The sequence below is a fragment of the Lissotriton vulgaris genome, chromosome 1_1, assembly GCF_964263255.1.
Source record: "Lissotriton vulgaris chromosome 1_1, aLisVul1.2, whole genome shotgun sequence".
NCBI lineage: Eukaryota > Metazoa > Chordata > Amphibia > Caudata > Salamandridae > Lissotriton > Lissotriton vulgaris.
The window spans coordinates 1,362,314,034-1,362,336,315 of NC_141685.1; the positions used below are offsets into that span (position 1 = coordinate 1,362,314,034).

A 22,282-nucleotide genomic window follows, 5' to 3' on the forward strand; every position below is an offset into this window, starting at 1 on the left:
GTTATTGTACTTCTAGGATACCTGTTACTGGTTGCAGCCAATAAATACGATCTTTGCCATCACCTAGAAGACTCTGTGTTTCTGTGGTCCAAAACAGGAGGGACTCGAGGTCTTTGGGTGTTTCCCCCGGCACCGGGTAAAAACCCGGTACCTCACCAGAGGGAATATTTGGCGTAACCCATTACGGTAGAGGAAGTGACTGACGTGATCAAATCACTTCCGAACGGGAAGGCACCTGGCCCAGACGAGTACACAAATGAATTTTATAAACAATACGTAGATGTGCTTGCGCCTTATATGGTAGAAATGTACGGTGCAGCTTTCGACCGGGCAGAATTACCCCCTACACTAAGGAAGCTGTGATAATCGCCCTTTTAAAACCCTCCAAAGACCCGGAATTGTGCAACTCTTACAGACCGCTATCGCTTATCAATACTGATTCCAAAATACTCGCGAAATTACTGGCTGTTCGGCTGACTCCACTGATGACGAAATTGGTCCTCCCGGACCAGGCAGGGTTTATCCCTACGCGGGCAACATCCCATAACACTAGGACACTGTTTGCCCTCTCGCACTATCTTCAGCCTTCCACGAAGGCAGTGGCAGTCATGCTCAATGCCGCTAAGGCTTTCGATTCTATTGAATGGAGCTATCTGATTGCTATTCTGCAGAGAATGGGCTTCCCCAAACGTTTCGTACAATGGGTATCGTTGATATACACCAATCTGTGCGCCCGAGTTCGAGTGAATGGTTACTTCTCTGACATCTTTAATATAGAGCGAGGTACCAGGCAAGGGTGCCCGCTTTCACCCTTGCTCTTCACGCTAGCACTGGAGCCATTGGCCTGCCTGATCAGACAGAAATACAAATCGTCGGCCCTGCAGTTCCCTTCCAGACCACTTCATATCTCGCTGTACGCAGACGATATGTTGTTATACGTTCGGGATCCCAACATACATTTAAATCGGCTGCTGCGAGAGTATATCAAATTCGGGGGACACTCGGGATTGGCCATAAACTGGTCCAAATCCTCCATTATCCCTCTAACGGATACGACGACTCCCTTTGACACTGAATATCCGCTAGAATGGCAGAAAGATCCCATACGGTATCTGGGTGTGATGTATCATAGAATCCCTGAGGTGATTATCAGGTCGAACTATGGGTCAGCGATCTCCAAATTGGAAGACAAGGTACAGCGTTGGATACAATTGCCACTATCTTTGGCGGATCACATAGCGATCGTGAAAATGAATGTGTTACCTAAACTATTATACCTTTTTAATAACATCCCTATCACACCCCCTGGAGAGGTTTTCCGCCGCATAAAATCACTCGTACTAAAGCTCATATGGGCAGGCAAACAGGCTCGCGTGGATCTAACTCTTCCATATATCCGGGGAGGTTTCGGGGTGCCGGACTTTCTATTGTATTATTTATGTGCCCAGGCCCAATATGCTGCTTATTGGTACCACGAGTTACCGTACATCGCTCATACTGCCATTGAGGAAGGGGACGGGGAACCAATCCCATTGACAGCAATCCTGTCTCATGTCAGACAACCCCTTCATGCTCAAGACATCAACACTATCGACACCACAGTCAAAGCCTGGCAGAAACTCGGGCAACTGGCGCATAAGACCCCGCTATATGCACCTGCAATGCCATTACATCACCATCAGGCGTTGTCGGTCACAGGTGAAAAAGTGGGCATGTCACTATTACAACAAGTGGGCATAGAAATAATGGGTGACCTGTTTCATGAGGGCACATTTCTTGACATTGAGGACCTAACATATATTCAAAACAAGTCGCCCATGTTCCACTTCACGCACCTCAGATTGAAACGCGCACTGAAAGAACTTTATCCTACATTCCCCAACGAACCAGATAGTTTAGACACACTACAGCTGCTCATTGAAACCCAAGACTTATGGCACCTAGTATCAAGACTATACTCCACAGCACAGGCTGAGATACCACACACCACTGAGAAGGCTAAAGCACGATGGGACACGGTATTAGAGGATTCACTGACAGACCAAGAATGGCAGCAAACTTGCGCATTAACACAAATCCTCACTCCTAATGGCAACCTCAGAATTATCCATTAAAAGTTTGTACATCAGGCGTACTACACGCCTGCGCGTATGTGTAAATTTGGCCTACAAGTAGAAGACAGGTGTAAGAGATGTGGGGTGGAGGGCGCAGATTTCGCACACTTGGCTTGGTCATGCCTAAAGGTCCAAGACTACTGGGCGGAGGTAACCACAACACTCTCTACTATGATAGGGGTAGAGGTAGAATGTACAATACGGTCCTGCCTGCTAGGAATCATACCACATCTTAAAGCCGCCAAACGCAAATTTTGTGTGATTTCCCTACTGTTGGCCAAAAGACAGATTGCACAATGCTGGCACAGTAGGAAAGTGCCAAAAGCATCCAGATGGCTACACGACATGTCCAGCTGTAGAGATAAGCTGTTAACATACGAGGAAGAGCTACCGGTGAAATCTAGGCCCAAGAACTTTTGGGACTACTTCACAGATTATATGGGTACACTGGATGTGGACGCGCGTGAGTGATCCATATACATGAGTTACAATGTAAGGGTCGATGTTGTGATGGTTGTGTGCCGTACTGTCCCGTCGGATTGTACATGTCATGAATCATACAGATTACACTGTTGTGACAGCTGGATTGTAATGGTCTCATTTTCAGGTTTCTAAGTAATTGTTTTCTGTTTGTCGTTGGACATCTACAAAAGAACGATAAAACTGTAAGACTTCATGTAATGCATTAAGCCACCGGACCTAGCGTTGTCGGCTGAAGGGCTGTGTAACTCCTTCATTGGCTTGTCCTATTTCTTACCTCGCAGCCGGCCCCAGGGTTGTAGGCTCCTGGCTGTGTACGATTATCAAATGACAATAAAGGTCTTGCAAAAAAAAAAAAAGAATACAGTTTCTACCTTATCTGATAAATACCATCATGTCTGCAAAGGGCTCACCTACCATTATATATCACTCTCCTCCCCTACATTGTAAAGAGCATCAGGAAAGAAATTACTGGTGGGCGTGGCCAAGCAGCCTAAAATGGTGGCCGAGTTTTAAGCAAGCTGGTGTCAGCTCTGAGAATCCTGCTGAATCTGACCCTTAGGCGACCTTTTTCGGTCGCAAGCACCCAAACAATGGTCCTTATTTTCACCCCCTTTGACTCACCTGAGCCCATCCAGGGAGCCTGTGATGAGAGAGATAATTTCGGTGATCGACAACATGGGTGTGCATATGACCTGCCGGAAGACTGCCTGCCGGTGGCAAATACCACCTGGAGCTGTGAACCCACAGTGGCGAACACCCCTTTGCATCAACTCCTGGATGAGCGAGGGAGAGAAGACAGCTGATTAGCCGGGGTGTGGGACAAAGCTGTTTTCACTTCCAAGTGGTAGCCCGTAATACCGGAATGGGTAAATTAGAGTGGAGGAGATGGGCTGCCTGGACGAGCCGACTATGGGGCAACCTTTTCTCTGATACAAAAATCCATAAGGTGGCCCGAACCCTTGTCCCCTTTGGCTTACCCAAGTCCATGCTGGGAGCCGGGGACAAGAGAAACGCATTAGTCCATACAACGCCCTGCCGTGAGACTGGCATGCCGGCAATGGACACAACCTGGAGCTGCAATCGCACAGTAGAGACCCACCTTTACCTCAGCATTGACTGTTGGGGCACAGCGAGGCTGAGGAGTCAGTCTCAAGAAGAAGAGAGATAAGGACCCCCTTTCACCTTTAGGCAACCACAAGAGTTTGTGACAGCCCAGCTGAGCTGATGGACAAGGGTAGATGAGACAGACTGAGCAGCATGAGACTCCAGGACTACGATTGCAGCCTGGGTGAGTGGAAACCCACACAAGACATCTGAACTGGTTTGGACTAGGCAAAACCCCCTCTGCCCTCAGAGGACAAATAATTTTGGGGTATAAATATTGGGACCCTCATCCCAAGAAATTAGATCACTTTTGGACAACAAGAAAAAACCTTTGCTGAGGAGAGGAACCTGACGAAACTGAGGAAAGATTATCCCTAAGCTGAAGTGCTGCTTGGGGGACTGGCCTACAGTGGTTGCCTAACTGCCAAAGAAAGGTGAGAGGAACTTTGTGTGTACTTTCATCAACTTGTGTAAGGCTCTCCAAGGGCTTGCAACAGAGCTTGCCTCCTGCTGAAGTCTCAGGGACGGCAATTGCAAAAACAACAAGTGATGGACCGAATGTGGATCAATGTCACACATTCACCCCAGTCAAAAGATCTGGGCCCAAATCCATCGTTTTTTTGCACTCCACACCACAGCAGACTTCACCCACTGGCTCCTCAAGAGTTCTCCTGAAGAGCCTGCAGTTGTGTTGGACTTTTTAGGGACTTGCGCGTCGCAAGGAGCTGGTAGCACGACTCAAGATCGAGAAGTGTGTCGCAGAGCTGCCTCTTCACAACATGAGGTGCCTCGCATCGCCAGAGGAGAGTATCGATGTTGCAGCAGACGCCGCCGCCTCACCGGGAAGCGTGTCGTAGGAGTAGAGGATCGACGTTGTATCAGTCGCCGCCGCATCTCCGAGTAGCATGTCGCAGGGCCTGTCGCCGCTCATCGCCGGAGAAGAGGATCGACATTGCAGCAGATGCCGCCGCATTACCGGGAAGCGCGTCGCATCAAGGAGAAAGCACCATCTTTATTTCTTTGCACCGGATATTAGCTGCATTTCCATCGTTGCAACACTTTCGTTGCCCTTCGTGTCGCATCTTAAGGTACATAGACTCAAAGTGTTGCATTTTAAGAACTAAAGAGAACTAAGCTAAAACGACCATCTTAATTTTAGGATTGTGAATTTTTGTTGGTAGTGGTCTTGTGATAAGCCTATATAAAGAATACTTATTTTTTATATAAAACCTGTGTGGTATCCATCTGTAGTGTTGTCACTTGATTACTGTATGTGTTCACAAATGCTTTACACACTGCCTCTGAGATAAACCTGTCTGCTCGTGCCAAGCTACCAATAGGGTGAGCAGGGGTTATTTTAGGAGTATACCCCCCTTACCCAGACTAGAGGCAAGGGGCCCTATTTGTCACAAGTACCTACCTGGGCCAACTACAGACCCCCAAATCTAACAATAAGAAAGGACATTTTGAGACACACAGCTACGGGGTTTGTTTACTAATTACCTTGTCTCTTACTTATGCCAGAGAAGCCATATGATCCTCAGTTACATCTCTTCCTTCTTAGAATGAGTCAGGAGTCGAAAAAATCATTTGGGGTAAAAAGCGAAAAATCTCCTGCGAGTTAGGGGCTTAGATACTCTTTCACTTTTTTTTTACTTTGTTATTTATTTCCTCAAGAAAGATGTATGGGCCCATTACCCTGCTCAAGGACACTACATAATAATTGAAACAGTGAGATTATTTTTGTCCATTGAAACATCCCAAATAACGAAGATGGTTGAAAATAGTTGAAGAAGATTCATAAATGTGATCAGCATGGATTTGTTTTTTATGGTGATTTGTGTAAATGTGGTTTCTTAGATTCTTCATGGCTTTTTAATGGCTGGCATAAGCGTTTACATAAACAAGGGACAAATTAGTAGGCTTGAGTGACAAACAATTCCACAGTGCTGCATGGAGGTCCACAAGCAGCAGAGTGAGATAAGTCACACTGCTGATTTTTACCACAAGAAGTAAAACAGCGTGAACAACACCACAAGCAGAGCAAGAGGAGCAAGCTTCTTTCTGCCAATTGAAAACATGTTTAACTTGAGTGGCAGCTTCCTCAATGCAAGTGGCCGGTTTTTCAATGTGAGCAGTAACGATCTGCTGTGACCACCCATGTTGAGGATTCTCGCCAGGAGATAGTCTAGCCTTGGTGAGCCAGGAGAGAGGAAATACTCCACTCCATGCCACTTTGCAGAGTTTTTCGGATCTCCGTGCTCTGTGCAGGGCACAGAGAGGGAAATACTCTGCAAACTCCGGAAGTGCAGCAGAGTTTACTGCCCAGCTAATAAACAGAATTCTTTTCTTCGTGTTGATTCTCTTGCACATGTCTGAACCAAGCAAATTCATAGACAAAGACCAGTGTGTCCCTGTGTTTCAAATTTGGGAATGTGATTTAAGAAACATGTTCCACCCAAATCTTAAATTCTGCATTAAAAAACCTTGCTGAGTGGGCCTTTTCAAGAGTGTTGCAATATGCCCCACACCTACTTAGTTTTAAAACTCTATCTTGAAGGATTATGCCAGTCATGTAGCCAAGAATATATGATAGCTCTCATTAAAGGCAAGAGTATGGATTTTCTTTATTTAATTTATTATGTTCCAAGGGCACCTTAAAATGCATAACAAACAAAAAATGGGACAATGTTTACCTTCAGTTAAGTGTGGGTAGGAACATTCACATAACACATATTTTTTGTGTTGAAAATTTGTATTGAGTTTTATAACATAATACAAGTTAATAATAAGGCATCAATAAGTGGTTAATAAATACAATACTAAAAAAAGATATCAATGGAGGTATAACATTTGCTGTTGAATAAAACAAATAAATATGGAATACATAAATAGGTATATACTAAATGTTTATTTAAATAAATATGTAAAGAAAGGAAATGGTGAGGGATCCTCCATAAATGTGATCAGTGATATCAGTCACAGTGGTCAGAATCGAAAGATGGCATTTCGGCTGGAACCTGAAAGTTGAAAGGTACAAGGTCAGATTGGTAAAGTAGGCAATTGCCCATCCTCACAGTCTAGCAAGCAACGTGGAGGCACCATGAGCTCATAAAATATCTTTTGCCTTGCTTTAAATGTTGGCTTGCAAAGAATTTAAATAACTTTAAGTAAGGTAAAGGGGGAGTTAGCTGGGAAGAGATTATGCCTCTTTAAACACTACAAGAGGTAAGACAGTTCATAAAAATGTGCTTCCATACAATATTGTACTCCAGTAGCGGCCTCATCTCTTCTCCAGTGTCACAACCTCTCCCACGCAGGAGCTACTCCACAGAATTCTACTACTCTTTGAAGTCTCTAAACAGCCAGTAGGAGTTTTGTACTCATTCAGATTATTTATAACAATCTGACCGCGACCTGATAAACACCAGTCTTGGACTCTAGGGGGCAGATAATGTTACTTACCCATCGGGCCCCCCTTGCATCTGAACTAGATTTGCAGAATTATTTTGCTCTTCTGTGGCAATCCCAAATCATCCATATAGGGATGACAGTCAAGCTCTTGGGAGCTCTATTCTCACATGATGCATGTAATAAATTCATATAAACAAAGTCTTTCTCTTTTAAAAGGTTTTGCACCCAATCTTAATCAACATAAATGTGTTTCTTATATGATGAGGACTGCTTTGAATGACCCTACCCCAGAAACGCTCCTTCTACAGCACCATTGGGATGTGAGCCTCAGTCTCTCCATGTCGTATGTTGATTTAACTTTTTCCCAAGACTCTTGAAAACCTATGCATTTACTTCTTTTTCTACACACCCAACTGTAATGTAATTTAAAACATTAATCAAATGTCTTCCATCAGAAGTGGTTCTGGAATTCCAAGACTATGAAGGGCCGATTGTATTCTTTAATATCTAGGACAAGAATATTGTGGCACAGTAAAACAGTGGACAAAATATAGAGGGACAAAATATCGAATGGTAAATGCACAGAGAGATGTATACATTTGCCATTATTAACGCCACATAAATGAAGATATATGTGTATGTTTTTTTTGATACACAGATGTGGAATTAGGTACAGAAAATCTATGCAAATACCTTTTGACATTTTGTCTCTCGACTTTTTGTCAATGATATTAGTGCCTCACAATATTCATGTTCAGAGACACATTTGGAAGGCCAAATTATTGAACACAGTGAAAATGATGCAACATAATGTAGTGCATTCTGTGATAATACTATTTTGCTGTTTCATCACATATTAATGCTGTTCTCACAAGACGTTCTGCCTCTCTAGTACCAATATAACACTTGGGTGAAACAAACAGGTGAGTAGTTAACGTTTGCCACCGCGCAGCACCATGTGTTATATTTGATCCTTCTAAACAAGCCAAACATTTATTTGTGGAAAACTGCAAAGTGTGTATCATAGGATGGATTATTTGGCAAGTAAAGCAAACCCATAATTGGATGGGAGAAACCCCTGGATACCCTCATGGGTGACAAGCACTGCTTTACAAATCCACCTTACATTTACATTACATTCCAGAGACCACATTGATTAGTAACGGTTAGTTGTGTGATTCTTTCAATTGGATAGTACTCACACTCTCTCTCACATTGACAGAAAAAAGCATCAAAATCTTACCTCGCCCTCTGTAGATAGTATGAACTCGCACAACCTGAGAGTGCTGTTCATCATTTTGATCATGTTCTCAAGCTGATAGATAGAGAGAATGGAAACAAGAAGGCTATTTAGACTTGTAAAACTGTTGATATATTTCTCTCTAAAATGGCAAAACTGGTTGATCCTAGGTAATACGATAGGATAGTATTTATAAAGCGCACTTATACCAGCTGGTGTCAAGGCGCTAAGTGAACAGAGAGAAGTGACAGCAACAACAACCTGCTAGGAGGCAAATAACCAGGGGCCAGATGTACGACCGGGGCATTTAGCGACTTGCAAATTACGCTCAATTTCGAGTCGCAATTTGCGAGTCGCTAAATGCCATGTACAACAGTGTCATAGACACTGTTTGTGATTCCCAATGGGGTTGCACAATACATGCCTCATCAGTATTCATGAGGCACTCGCAGTTTGCGACCCCAGTAAGAATGGCTGGCCTTCAAAGGTATGGCGACTTGCTCGACTTAGAAGACCTCCATGTCTGGGACTGCTTTTCAATAAAGCAGTTTTTTTTAAATCCAGCCCCTTTTCCTTTTCCTTAAAGGAAAACTGGATGTGTTTACAAATTAACGTTTTTGTTTTCCCCTGCATTTGCAAAGTGGAAGGGTCCCCTGGGGACACCTTCTCATTTGAGAGTGCATTATCACCCTCTTGAAGAGGGCGGTAAATTGTGAGTGTTTTGTGACTGCAATTGCAATCGCAAAACATCCTTACATAGGGTAGCAAATCGCAATTAGGAAGGGACACCCTCAGAATGCCCCATCCTAATTGTGAGTTGCAAATCCTGTTTATCAAATTGCAAATAAATTGCTACTTGCTAAATAGGGTTTGTACATGGCCCTATTAGATTTTGCATGTGCAAACAGGTCGCTAACCCATTTGTGCATGCAAAAATGGGTCATGCATCTGGTCCCAGGTCTTCAAGAGCTTCCTAAAGACCGGAAGGGAGTCTGCCTTGGATATCAGAAGGGGCAAAGATTTCCAGAGTTTTACGGCTGCCACAGAAACGGAGCGGCCACCCCACTTGCACCTGCGAAATCTGGGAGTGACCAATTTTTTAAGAGAAGATTTTTTTATTCTTTGCTCAAAGCCAATGCCAGCTGTTTCCTTTGTCTAGTTTAGAAGTGAGGCAAAATTTGATCCTAGAGTGAAATGGAATTTTTGAGCCCATAAGTTCTTGCTTGTCCACAAGTAGGATCAACCCAGTGTATTGTTTTCTCATCTCTCACAGAAGAGGTTAGTCTAGTAGTCAAGACAATTGTTTTAATTAATCCCTGTTACCAGCAGGAGATAGATTCCAACTCTATCTGTTTACTCTATGCACTAAAACCGTCTTTGAAATTAAGAAATCAGCTCTAGCTTTCTAAGGGTACCAGTGGCTGAGAGACGGATTGAGTTGCTACACCATTCACTCCTTGCTAGTATCGTAAAGAATTCCTTTGTTTCTGAGAATGGAGTGCATTTTCCACAGGCAGTTATTCCTGTGATATCTTGCAGATTTACTTTGATTTGTGAAGATGGAATGGAAGAAACTGAGTCCGAGAGAGGAGGCACATAAACATGATGTTATGGTATTTTAAAGAAGACTCACATGTTTCTCAGCTGCTAAGGTGGGGATGTTGAAGGCATCTCTGTGTTCCGGTGGTGTTACTTCTTCAAGTAGTTTATATGGATACTGAAAATATAATAAAAAAGATCAGCATTACCAAGACCATTGTCAACAAAGGTGGACTGTTATGAGTTTCCAGAGATGGAAGTCATGAAACGCTGCACACCTCAAACAACTAAAAATGGAGAAAAGAAATTGTACAAGTAACTGCATACTATGCTTGCTTCCTATTTTGGCATTTCACATCCATAGCACCTTGCGTTCATCACCTTTTAAAGTAGAAGATATGTGTGAGTGAAATGTTTCTATTTGTGAGTAATAGATCAAAGATGCAGAAATAGTGAATAATGGTGAGCTGGCAGTGTACAAGTGTACTGCTACTAGAAGTGCTCACTCTGCTCTTTACTCAAGAAATCTTATATGACTCCTAAACAATACATTTTCTACCTTTTTCTACCTTATTGATGAATACCATCCTGGCTCCAAAGGGATCATCTACCATTGACATATCACTCTCCTCAACTACATTGTAAAGAGCATCAGGGAAGAAATTACTGGGGAGCGTGGCCAAGCACCCTAGGATTGTGGCCACATTTTTAACAAACTGGTGTCTGCTCTGAGAATCGTGCTGAATCCGACCCTTAGGCGACCTTTTTTCGGTTGCAAGCACCTGAACAATGGCCCTCATATTCACCCCCTTTGGCCCATCCAGGGAGCCCGGGATGAGAGAGATAATTTTGGTGATCGACAACATGGGTGTGTGTATGGCCTGCCGAGAGATGGCCTGCCGGTGGCAAACTCCACCTGGAGCTGTGAACCCACCGTGGCAAACCCCCCTTTGCATCGATTCCTGGGATGAGTGAGGGAGAGAAGACAGCTGATTAGCCGGGGTGTGGGACAAAGCTGTTTTCACTTCCAAGCGGTAGCTCGTAATAGCGGAACGGGTACCTTAAAGTGGAGGAGATGGGCTGGGCGCTATAAGTAGCCAGGACTGCAACTGCATCCTGGAAGAGCTGACTATGGGGCAACCTTTTCTCTGAGGCAAAAATCCATGAGGCGGCCTCCGCGCTTTTCCCCTTCAGCTTACCCAAGCCGGGGACAAGAGAAACGCATTAGGCAAACAACGCCCTGCCGTGAGACTGGCATGACGCTAACGGACACAACCTGGAGCTGCAATCCCACAGCAGCGACCCACGTTTACCTCAGCATTCACTCTTGGGGCACAGCGAGTCAGAAGAAACAGTCACATGGAGAAGAGAGGTAGGGACCCCCTTTCACCTTTAGGCAGCCACATGGGCTTGTGACAGCCCAGCCAAATTGGCGGACAAGGGTAGATGAGACAGACTGAGCAACATGAGAATCCAGGACTACGATTGCAGCCTGGGTGGGTGGAAACCCGCACATGACGTCTCACCCCAAAGGTAGGAGATGGGCACACAGCTTCCCCCTCAGGAGGTGACCCCCCAGGAGCCCACTACAGCAAACACTGGGCTTGGACGGTCAAACAAGTACAGCAATACTCCACCTCACTGTGGTGTCTCAAGAGGATAGAGGGCGTGGCCCCTGTCCTGGACCAGCGTAGGCAGATGTTCCCTGTATCAGGTGTAGGGGGTGACCCTCCTCTGCCCTTATGGCTGGTGGGCCTCCCAGAGGGCATGTAAAACCAGCACCCAGAGAAATTCCTCATGGAATGCTTCAGACCCTGGATCCTGGATTGTGAGTTTTCCCCCTACTTTGTTCTGGAAAGGGCACACAGGGTGGTTGCCCTAAGGCCTCCGACGGGGGGGACCCACTAGAGCCATTGTCATCAGGGTACTGAACTTTGTGAACTGATAATATATCCTGTGGCAGGTACGCCAACATCTAGACATCCATTATTACACAACTAAAGTGCAGCTCCTTTGTAAATCTTTCTTAGAGATTAAGTAGAAAGTCAGGGCTGTGGACATTCAATATATGCTGATATAACCTGCCAAATTGAAATTAATGTCACAGTGGAGAACCATTTTCTTTGAGAGCCCGGAAGAGGCCTGGGAGTGAGCAGTGGAGAGGAAATAACTGCCCATATAAACAAAGGAGCCAATGACATCTCGGGAGACTGTAGGGGGTCAACCATCCCACCCTAAGAAGAAGTGTAGCAGACTGATAGGAGGGCAACTCTGGTCACAACCAGAGGACAGACGTAGAGCATCCTCCTCAGACAGGAGAATTTTGGTACCCTTCCTTCCTTTCCTCCATGTATAGCTACAAATGTTGTCTCATTCACTTATGGAGAAGAGACACATTGCCTCCAGATAGAGGGGCTTGCTTGGAGCGAAGCTACACAAAACTATGGTGATTACTTTCTGCCGACTTCATCCCTCCCACCCCTTCACACCCCACCGCTGTTACCTGTGCCAGCCGCGCCTGAAGTTGCGTACTATAGGGCTGATTTCGGTTGCAACACTATGCCTCACGCAAGACACATTACACGGCCACGGACCCTAGTCAAACAGGCTCAACGACTCGCCAAGACCTCTGACAACAAAACCATCCACTAAAAGCTGTTGTCTTGCAATGTCAGTGGGTTGCTGGATAAAATAAAATGCACAACAATTCTCAATAGGTCCACAAGCTGACCCTGGTGGTTCTATTGTTGCAAGAGACATATTTGCTTGGGAGTAGGGGTTCCTTTTTGGTACAGCATGGCTTTAACTGCGTATATCATGCAGGGTTTACTAGGTGCTCAACAAGAGTTACCTTTCCCCTGATGGTCACGCATGCTATCTGAGACACCATGGATAGATATGTGGTGGTTACTCAATTCCTGAATGGCATCCTATGGATGGTAGTGTCTGTGTATATTTCACCGAACCTGCAGGCGACCACAATGAAAGATCTGATGACAGTTATCACCACAGTCTCGGAGTGGGACCTTACTGTAGCAGGCCACTTCAATAATGTCATGCACCCACAACTTGATGTGAAAAGAGAGGCTCAACCCTGGTGCCATGGGTGGAGTCCCTGATGCTTTGCAATCAATGGAAAGCAAAGAACTAGTCAGTATGTATTATTTTCACTGCTGGACTCCGATTTCTCAGAAGGGTACCATTGGACCACTGACCGATTTAACTAATTGGGGATGCCTAGGTCTAATACGCACTGAAACCTTCAGGTTGGGTGACTGAAGTATGTTAGATTTTCGGAACACATGAAGGTAAAGATATAACTTTACCTCAGAACAAACTCCACAACAGATGTCTCCCCAATCACATTGTGGGAGGGAAGGAAAGCAGTTCTTCAGGGGAACACAATAGCAGACCCTGCATGGGCAGCAGTGTCCGATTCTCAAAAACAGCGAGAATATGGGAACATTGCTACACAGGCAGACAGGTTTGTCCCATAGACACGGGGCCCGACGGTGAGGTGACACATGATGCTGAGGCAATCGGCAATGACTGCACACATTACTATGAGAAACTTTACCAATCAAACACGTCGGGCACGTGGAGCAACAACACCCCATAGCTGCGGACCTGATCATGCTGCAGGACTTGGATGCACCTCTGTCTAAGGAGGAAATATTTTCAGCCTTGCAGGAGATGCATTCTGAGAAGGTGCCCGGTTCAAGTGCAGAAAAGGTTACACCAACACTACTCTCTCACTTCTTTACAATGGTCGAAGCTGCAGGTACAGCTATGATAATTCCCTATCATATCTAGGGGGCCTCAGTTGTAGTTTTCCCCAAACCATATAGGCCACCTACAGACTGTGCATTTTACAGCCTGATTCCCCTAAGTAATATTTAAACCAAAATATTTGCAAAGGCCGTAGCACCAGGGTACTGAAACAGGTGAGATTCCTAGTGATGCAACTGGACTTAGAGAAGGCCTTCGACTCAATTGAATGACCTTTCCTCCACGCATCATGGAAAAGATTAATTTTGGCCCTAAAGTCCTTCAGTCTGTAAAGATGTTATACACAGTGCCATGTGATAGGGTCAGAGTGAACACCATTTACTCACAACAGTTCCAGCTAGGCAGAGGCCACTGGCAGGGCCACCTGCTGTCTACTCTCCTGTTCGCTCTTGTGATTGAAACACTGGCCAAATAGATCGGGGGATGCGCAGGTTTGGGGCTTGAGGTGGGGTGTAGAATTAGGGTACTGCATCTCTTTGTATGTGGTATGATGTCCTCCTTTATATTCAGCACCTAAACCAACTGATCCTACAGCTGATTTGCATTCTAGAAATCTACAAAGAAGAAACAGGCCTGAGAGTGAACTGGGGGAAATCAGTCATAATCCCTGTGGTGCCATTCCTCCAGAGTTACTTCCAGGTGATCTGGAGCATTTAAATAGTTGGTGTTTGACCTGTCAGCCCGAGGGTGGTGTTCCCCAATCTTTTTGCCTCCACATTTGGCTGAATCTATTGTTGGTCCTAAGACTCTGAGCGCTTTACCACTCTGAATCAGTGCTAAAGAGCATGTGCTTCTTCCTTAAACATGTGTATAATTGGTGTATACTTAATTGACCTGTTTATTTAACTTGTAAGTCCCTTGTAAGGTGGTATATCATATACCCAGGGCCTGTAAATGTAGTGCTACTAGTGGGCTGCAGCTCTGAACGTGCCACCAACAGAAGAAGCCTTTCAAACCTCTCTCAGGCCTGCAACTGCAGTGCCTGTGTTTGCAGTTTAATGCTACTTTGATTTGGCATTTAGAACTACTTACTAAGCCTTAAACTCCCCCTTTATTACTTATAAGTCACCCCTAAGGTAGGCCCTATGTAGCCCTAAGGGCACAGTGTATGCAAGTAAAACGTAGGACATGTACTTTTCTGTTTTGCGTGTCCTGATAGTGACAAACAGCATATTTCACTTTTCACTACAATGAGGCTTTTTTGTGTTTCGTATGTTTGGAATGGTAGTGATAAATCCTACTTACTGGTGAAGTTGAATTTAACATTGCTATTTTAGAAATGCCGCTATGCTTTAAGAAAGTATGCAAAAGAAACAATTGCTGGACAGAATGCTGGACAATGCAAACATTCACCCCCGGTCACAAGGATCTGGGTTTAATCTATCATTCTTTTGCTTACCACACCACCCCAGTTTGGACCCAGCCATATGCAAATCAGTCTTGACCCTGTTCCTTATGGGAGCAGTCCAGCCTGAACTGCCAAGCCAGGTTCAAGACTGATTTGCATGTAGCTGGGTCTGAACTGAAGTGGCGAAGTGAGCTAAAGAATGATGATGCATTCATCCCAATCTGTGACAGGGGGTGAGTGTCTGAAAAGTGTCAGCACTCCGTACATCATTTCCTTGTGTTTGCTTTGTTCACAATAAGAAAGTAGACATTTATCTGCACATACTGCGTTGTGTGCCTGACAGCCCATCTCCAATAATTGGAGTAAGTGACAGCTACACTTTTTGCATTCCCTCTTGACAGCCACAACCCAGAAAAGATAGGTGTGTCTGAGTAGCCATCAACATGCATTTGTATTCTGATGGCCTTACCTGGGCAGAGTGCAACAGAGGGTCTAACACTTTACTTGAATAGGCAGTGGCCTGTCCCCACACAAAGGACTGATTATCCCCTATAGATAGCCTGGAGGACAGGACTGGGCTGAAAGAGGAAGCTGTGCACTTCAGAGAGCTGCTTTGAATTCACCAACCAGCATCAAAGGCACTTTTGGCTATAAGTCTGGGTCTCTGACCAACACGCCCCACTCAAAATCAGGCACTTCTGGATCTTGAACTGAATCTATGTCAGAAGGACTGCTGTTCTGCTTAAATGACTTATCTTTGGCTTGCAGGCTTGGAAGGCCTGCTTTTCTCTGGTGTTTCTCTGCTGTCTGCTTTTCTCTGACTGCCCTGAAGGAGAGCTGGGCTCTGCCTATCCTCCAAGTGATCTCCAAGGGCTTGTTGGCTGGCCTCCTATTGCATGAGACTGAGGGACATCAAAGTCTCTATCCCTGCTCCAGTACCTGAACTCACTGGAAGTGGCCCAGACACTTGCAGCATGGAATTTGATGAATTGTATGTCTGTGTTTAACAGAACTGGCGCATCAACCAGTTGCAGGAGTAAAATGGGCACAGCGCATCAGAACTAGCGTTTTGCCCTCAGAGATCGATACATTAGACTGCGTATCGCCTCGGCGGCAGCTTGGTAAGATCGATGCATCCCCTCGACTGTGTCGCAGAATCCGATGTGGCACATCACTCAACACATCTACCACCCATTTTCAGAACTGACGTATCGCCTTCACTACGTGGAGCAGATCAACACATCTCACTGTTTGAGACCAGGAAAGGTACTTTTTTCACTTCTTCCTGCCGGGGTTCAGTAGCTGGCCTGCGCTTCCACGCGTTTGGCCTGAACTTTGACCCGATACAGCGCAACCTGAAGTAACCTTTTTAGAGCTGCTTGCTTCTAGGTGCTTTAATGCATTTATTCATTTAAAAATGTTATATATCTCAACTTCTATACATTGGATTTTTGTCATTTTAGGCTTGTTTTGGTTATAATATAATTGTCTATCATTTTCTAAACCTGTCTAGAGTCTTGTTGTGGTGTATTCATTGTGTTACTGTGCATGTGTGTGTGTTGCACACATACTTTGCACATTGTCTCTGGATACCCCTGAGTGTTCTGTGCCAAGCTGAGCACAGGTTATCTTTTAGTGTGTATCTTGCTTATCCTGACCAGGATTATGGCTTCTGCTTGGACAGGGTGCGTACCTGTGCCAACCAGAAAGCCAATTTCAAACACTGAGGCATGCTCTTATCAAGAGACCCAGAGGAACGCTAGGGCAGGAATATAACCCCTTTGACATGCAAAATTAAGGGACATATGGCAAGATGGAACTCTCTCCCCCTGATCATGATGGGGTCTATAGCCCTCTTCAAAATTGTGGCCTGGTCACAGCTGTTGTATGTTTTGCAACACTACCCCCACAAAATCCCTAGCCTTTTGTTTACAACCCTAGAGGCCAACGTCAATAGCAACAAGTAGCGAGGATCGTTGCTGTGAATCTCCCATAAGAACTGCATAAAATCCCCTTATGATGGTGGACTAGGGGCAGTAGACATCAGACTGTATTACTTTACTGGGCTGCCCAGCTGGTTGTGGTTATTGATTGGATCTTTGGTGCACGGGGACCCACTACGAGACGCACATGGACTTTACCAGGTAAGCACCAGGGTTTTGGCTGTATGGGGAGTCCCTCCTACCCACTCCCCCGGCCATTCCAGCCATTCCAGCCATTCCAGCCATTCCAGTGATTAGCTGGAAAGAGGCATTGCAATGGATATGAAAGTGGAGGGTGCCCACTAGGAAGAAGCCATTGTGGAAGGGTACATGGCTATGGAAAACAGTAGGGCTCAAGTACACTGAAATAAGTTGGGGATCTCAAAATTGGGAGACGTCTGGCAGACACACCATATGATGTTCTCTGACCATCTCAAAGCTGAATGCCATTTACACAGAACTTATTCCCGGGTTGGGACAGGTAAGGGGACAAAAATTGATGGTTGGGATCAGTTGTTTTTTGGCTAAACATCACATAGCGGGCCATTGAGGATCCGGGGGGCCCTCCCAATCTCAAAGTGGCTAAGAGGGATGGATTTCTTCTTTTCAGCTGAGGAAGCCGTGAATAGGTCCAGAGGGGGACCACAAAAGTATGATAACATCTGGGGACAGTAAAAAGCACTTCACAAAATACCCAGAGCGGCCCACCCATAGGAAGTTGTTGGGGAAAAGCACACAGTTGACTGGGGCACAGACCCATCTATAGTGCACCGGACTGGTTGCAGTGGACTTGACTGTGGTCTACTTCATGGTATTTTGGAACTAAATGGGATATTAAGAAAGGGGAGAATCAGGTGGATGGCGAAGCAGTGTCACAGTATTGTGATCTTAAAATTGTTGAAAACTAAGTAAAATAATTTTTTTAAAGAAATAAATTACTATCCAGCTACAGGAAATACAACAAGAATTATCTCTTGTGCAATAGCTACTCTCGAATCAGAGTGAAATGCAGCAATGAATCTCCACCAATCTGTTCACATCACAGTCAAAGCTGACCCTGCAGATGTGCCGGCTGAATTTCTTCACAACTTTTGGTATTATTGACCCAAGTCCTACAAACTAGCATGGGATTTTCAGAGGGAAGAAATCCCTCAATATGGTTGGCTGTATGTCTGCCAGGTCAGTAGAGTACATGCCACCACTGTCCTGTCCAAACGGAGTACACTATTTGATGGTCTGGCCCATCCATCAACACTACAATATTTATGAAGTTCAGATTATAGAAATATCTATGCATACATACATGCAATATCAGTGTAGAGTGTTAGGTTACCTAGGAAGAGGTGGGACTGCTGTTGTGACTGATGTATTCTAAGAGAATCAAATTACATGTTTCTAGATTGACAACTATTGGTTAAAGTAGGCACCTCACTTCAGCCTTTGTAGGTGCTGTTGCATTTCTCTAAACTCTTCATCTAGTCTGAGCCTTTCATTGTCTTGCTTTATTAGCCACTGATCATCTACATTATCCCTTTCATAACCCTCAGCCAATGCACAGAGACCTTCACAGTTATTGGATTGCATAATTTAACAAGCATTTGCAATACATTAGGACTCAGATTTTTGATATTTAGAGCAATTGACGTACATGACAATGCCTTTTACCTATATATTTTGGTTTGGAGTGAAGTGGATGTATGTGGTGTAGAGTGGAAATATGTGGGTTGTATTGGACATTGTTAGTTTTGAAATTGTGTTGTGTATTTGTGAAAGGGAATGTTGTGGCATAGTGAATAGATAGGGATGAGAGCTGCACAGAATAGATAGAAAAGAAGATCGAGAGGAATAGGTAGTTTGTGCAGGAAGTGGTGATTGATATTGAGATAGGGTAGCAAAAAGAAGGGGACAGCAGGCCACAGATGCATACAGTGGGACCACGTGTGTAAGCAGAAGACACCCAAAGAAGAGGAGGAGAGGATGGGCTTGAGGGATTCAAATTTTGAAAAGGCACGAGAAAGAAACTGTGCTTTAAGACCTGAAGAGAACCATATGAGAGAGGCGGTAAGCGTGTGTGAGGGAGCGAGAGAGAGGGGTGAGAGAGAATACAAGTGAGAGAGAGAGAGAGAAAAAGGCATGAGTGGAAGGGGCACCCATGGGGGAGAAGCGGACCAGTGCAGAGCGTGAGGAGGTACAGGAAGGTAGCGTGTGTGAGCAGGCAGTATAGAGAGGAGACAGTGTATGTGAGGGAGGGATGAGAGGGCAGTGGTATTGCAAGATGAGAGCGGGTACTGTGAGTGTGAGGGAGAGATGAGAGGGGCTGTGGGTATGTGGAAGAGAGATGACAGGTTTGGTGGTAGTGCAAGTGTTGGATTGAAATTGTTTGTTGTGGAATTGTGTGGCGTAGTGTGAAGTTGTGTAGTGGAAATATGTGGCATGGTGTGCTGTGGAATTATGCGGATAGAATTTAAGAGTGACAAAGGTTTCAGCAAATGGGAAGCCCATGGGCAGGCTGAAGCCCATGTAGTAGATGCAGTATTTCTTGGTTTGAGACAGCTCATGTGCGCTGTCTAGAGCCAAGACCTAAAAACATGACTTAATCTAACTGTGTAATTTACCATCAGAGAGATACCTGAATAGCGGTGCAAGGCTTTGCCTGTACCAATGCATATATGTTTTCTTCGCATTCTCAGATTGAGGCATAGAGCAAGATAGACTGACCAAGCAGACACTGTGGTTTATGAGTAAGTGGGAGCAGTATGCCTGACAACAAAAATGGCTGCGTGTGTTTTGGCCACGGTATAGGGGTAGTGGACAAATTTGTAGATGCAGACATAAATGTGCAATATGGCATCCTGTCCTTGGGGGTATGCACACAAAGTAGCACACATGTGTACAAATGTAATCCTAGGAAAATCACATGTACATGCAAATATGGTGTAATCCAATATAATAAAAGAAACATATGTAACAGGTTTCTTCAAATTAGATGAGTGTAAAATGACTCCGATGGTTCTCAAAATGTTCATAGTGTAGTACCTTACAATCTGCCACTCTTTTCGATCACATACCAACCTTTCGACCCACAGTTACGTTCTGAGAAAAGTAGGCGTTGTTCCTATTTTATTGAAGAGGTGGCACACGGATTGAGAGGTTGCTTCAGTGCGGCCCACACTGCAGTGAAAGGCCCCTCCTGCAGAGAGCCCAGGTAGGCAGTGGCAAGGGACACATAAGCTTTTGCATTTTCAAATCCACTGGAGTGTGAGAGGGTACCTAGCCCCAGGAGTTAGAAAGAGAGAGCAATAATAAGGGCACGTTATACAAATGAAAAAGCCCAATAGGGACCCATCTCAGCACCTGTTTTTTAGTACTGCTGGTGCACCGTCAAGACCCAGCCCACTTAAAGCCCTGGGACTACGTGATATTTATTTGTGCCTACCCACCGGATGCCAGTGCACCCATTCCCCTGAGCTGCATACTCCTCAGCATACGCTCCCTGCACAGACATGCAGTAGAAATCTGGGACTTACTCAGCGGAACCTAGGCACCGCTACTACACCTACAACCAGCAATGCCAACCAGCCTACCATCACCGCATGGACCCCTGTCACCACAGAAGACACAGCTAAAACCATGAGAAGCATACACTCAGGAGCCCCCACTGACCCCAGCCCGACGTACATCTACCACAGAGCCACCTCCCCTATAGCACCCTCAAAACAGGCATGTTTCCCGGTGATTGGAAACACACTGATGTCAAGATCCTCCTCAAGAAGCCCTCCGCAGAGCTGACAACCTCCAGAACTATAGATCCATCGTTCTCCTCCCCTTTGCAGCCAAAGTCACCGAGAAGATCGTCAACAACCAGCTCACAAACTTATAGAATCCAACTCAATCCTCTACACTTCCCAATTTGTATTACGTAGTAACCTTAGCACTAAGACTGCCCTTATAGCCACCACGGGCAACATCCGCACCCTCCTCGACCAGGGACACATGACTGCCCTCATCCTATTAGATCTATCAGCAGCCTTCGACACCGTCTCCCACTGTGCATTAACCGCCAGTCTCTGCGACGCCGGAATTCAGGGGAATGGATCCGTTCCTTTCTCACCTCTCTCCTCCCCTTCACAGCCAAAGTCAAACAGAAGATCGTCAACAACCAGCTCACGAACTTTATTGAATCCAACTCGATCCTCTACACTTCCTAATCTGTATTCCGTAGCAACCTCCGCATGAGACTACCCAACTAGCCGCCACGGGCGACATCCTCACCCTCCTTGACCAAGGACACATGGCTGCCCTCATCCCACTAGACCTATCTGCAGCCTTCGACACCGTCTCCCACCGTGCACTAACCGCCAGACTCTGCGACGCCGGCATTCAGGGGAATGGATCCATTCCTTTCTCACCGGCCGAACTCAAATAATCAGACTCCCGCCCTTCCTCTCTGAACCAACAGAGATCAGCTGCGGAGTACCCCAAGGATCCTCTATCAGCCCCACGCTCCTCAACATCTGCATGGTCCTTCTTGCCACCATTGTCAGAAAACACAGACTCAGGATAGTATTCCACGCTTCCGACACCCAGCTCATTTTCTCATTCACGAACCAGGTACACGAACTGCAAATCCTATGCCTAACGATAACGCTATCCTCATCAATTGCCCATTACTCTTATGCAATGTAACCCAAACACAAAACCCCTAACACTAGCAGCATTATTTACACCTACATTCCATAAACCTAAACCTAGTTCAATCCTGCAAAGTATCCTTAACCTTAAGAAAATCATTTACCAATACCCTGTATCAAACCCATACTTCATCTCTAGCCATAAAGGTATCCCTAAGACTAACATTAAACAAAAACTGTTCCATAATTGGCACAATATACACAACCTGGAGTCTATCACTGCACCTAACTTTAATGTGTCCCATTACTCCTACTGTAGCTCTTATTCACACACACACACACACACTCTCTGGTATTAACACTACAGTCAACACTAAGGGGAGCGCCCTAAGTGTTGACTGTAGGGTTTACACTACAGTCAACACTGAGGTAAGCACAAATTGTACCATGATACAGAGGAGCAAACTTATCTGGGTCATGATGCAGTGTCTGGCCATACCCTTTTCCCTGCCAGACTGTTTTAAATGGCCTCCTCTATAATTTATCACATGTTCCTAATGTTCCTTTTTGTAAATTTTGCATTCCAGCCCATTTATTACACTTCATCCGGCCTGAGCTGGAAAGAACGACTCAAAATG

At 45.2% G+C, this 22,282-nt stretch overlaps 1 protein-coding gene across 1 annotated transcript in view; it reads right to left on the minus strand.

The window, feature by feature from the left end:
* Positions 1-6,676: 6,676 nt before the first annotated feature.
* Positions 6,677-22,282, minus strand: part of LOC147749175 (maestro heat-like repeat-containing protein family member 1) — a 38,302-nt gene continuing 22,696 nt past the window's right edge. The window contains exons 12-14 of the mRNA XM_086936539.1: positions 9,989-10,072; positions 8,359-8,430; positions 6,677-6,721 (exon numbers count right to left, since the gene is read on the minus strand). Coding sequence (XP_086792665.1) covers positions 6,677-6,721; positions 8,359-8,430; positions 9,989-10,072 — 201 coding nt within the window. The remainder of the gene's footprint in view (positions 6,722-8,358; positions 8,431-9,988; positions 10,073-22,282) is intronic.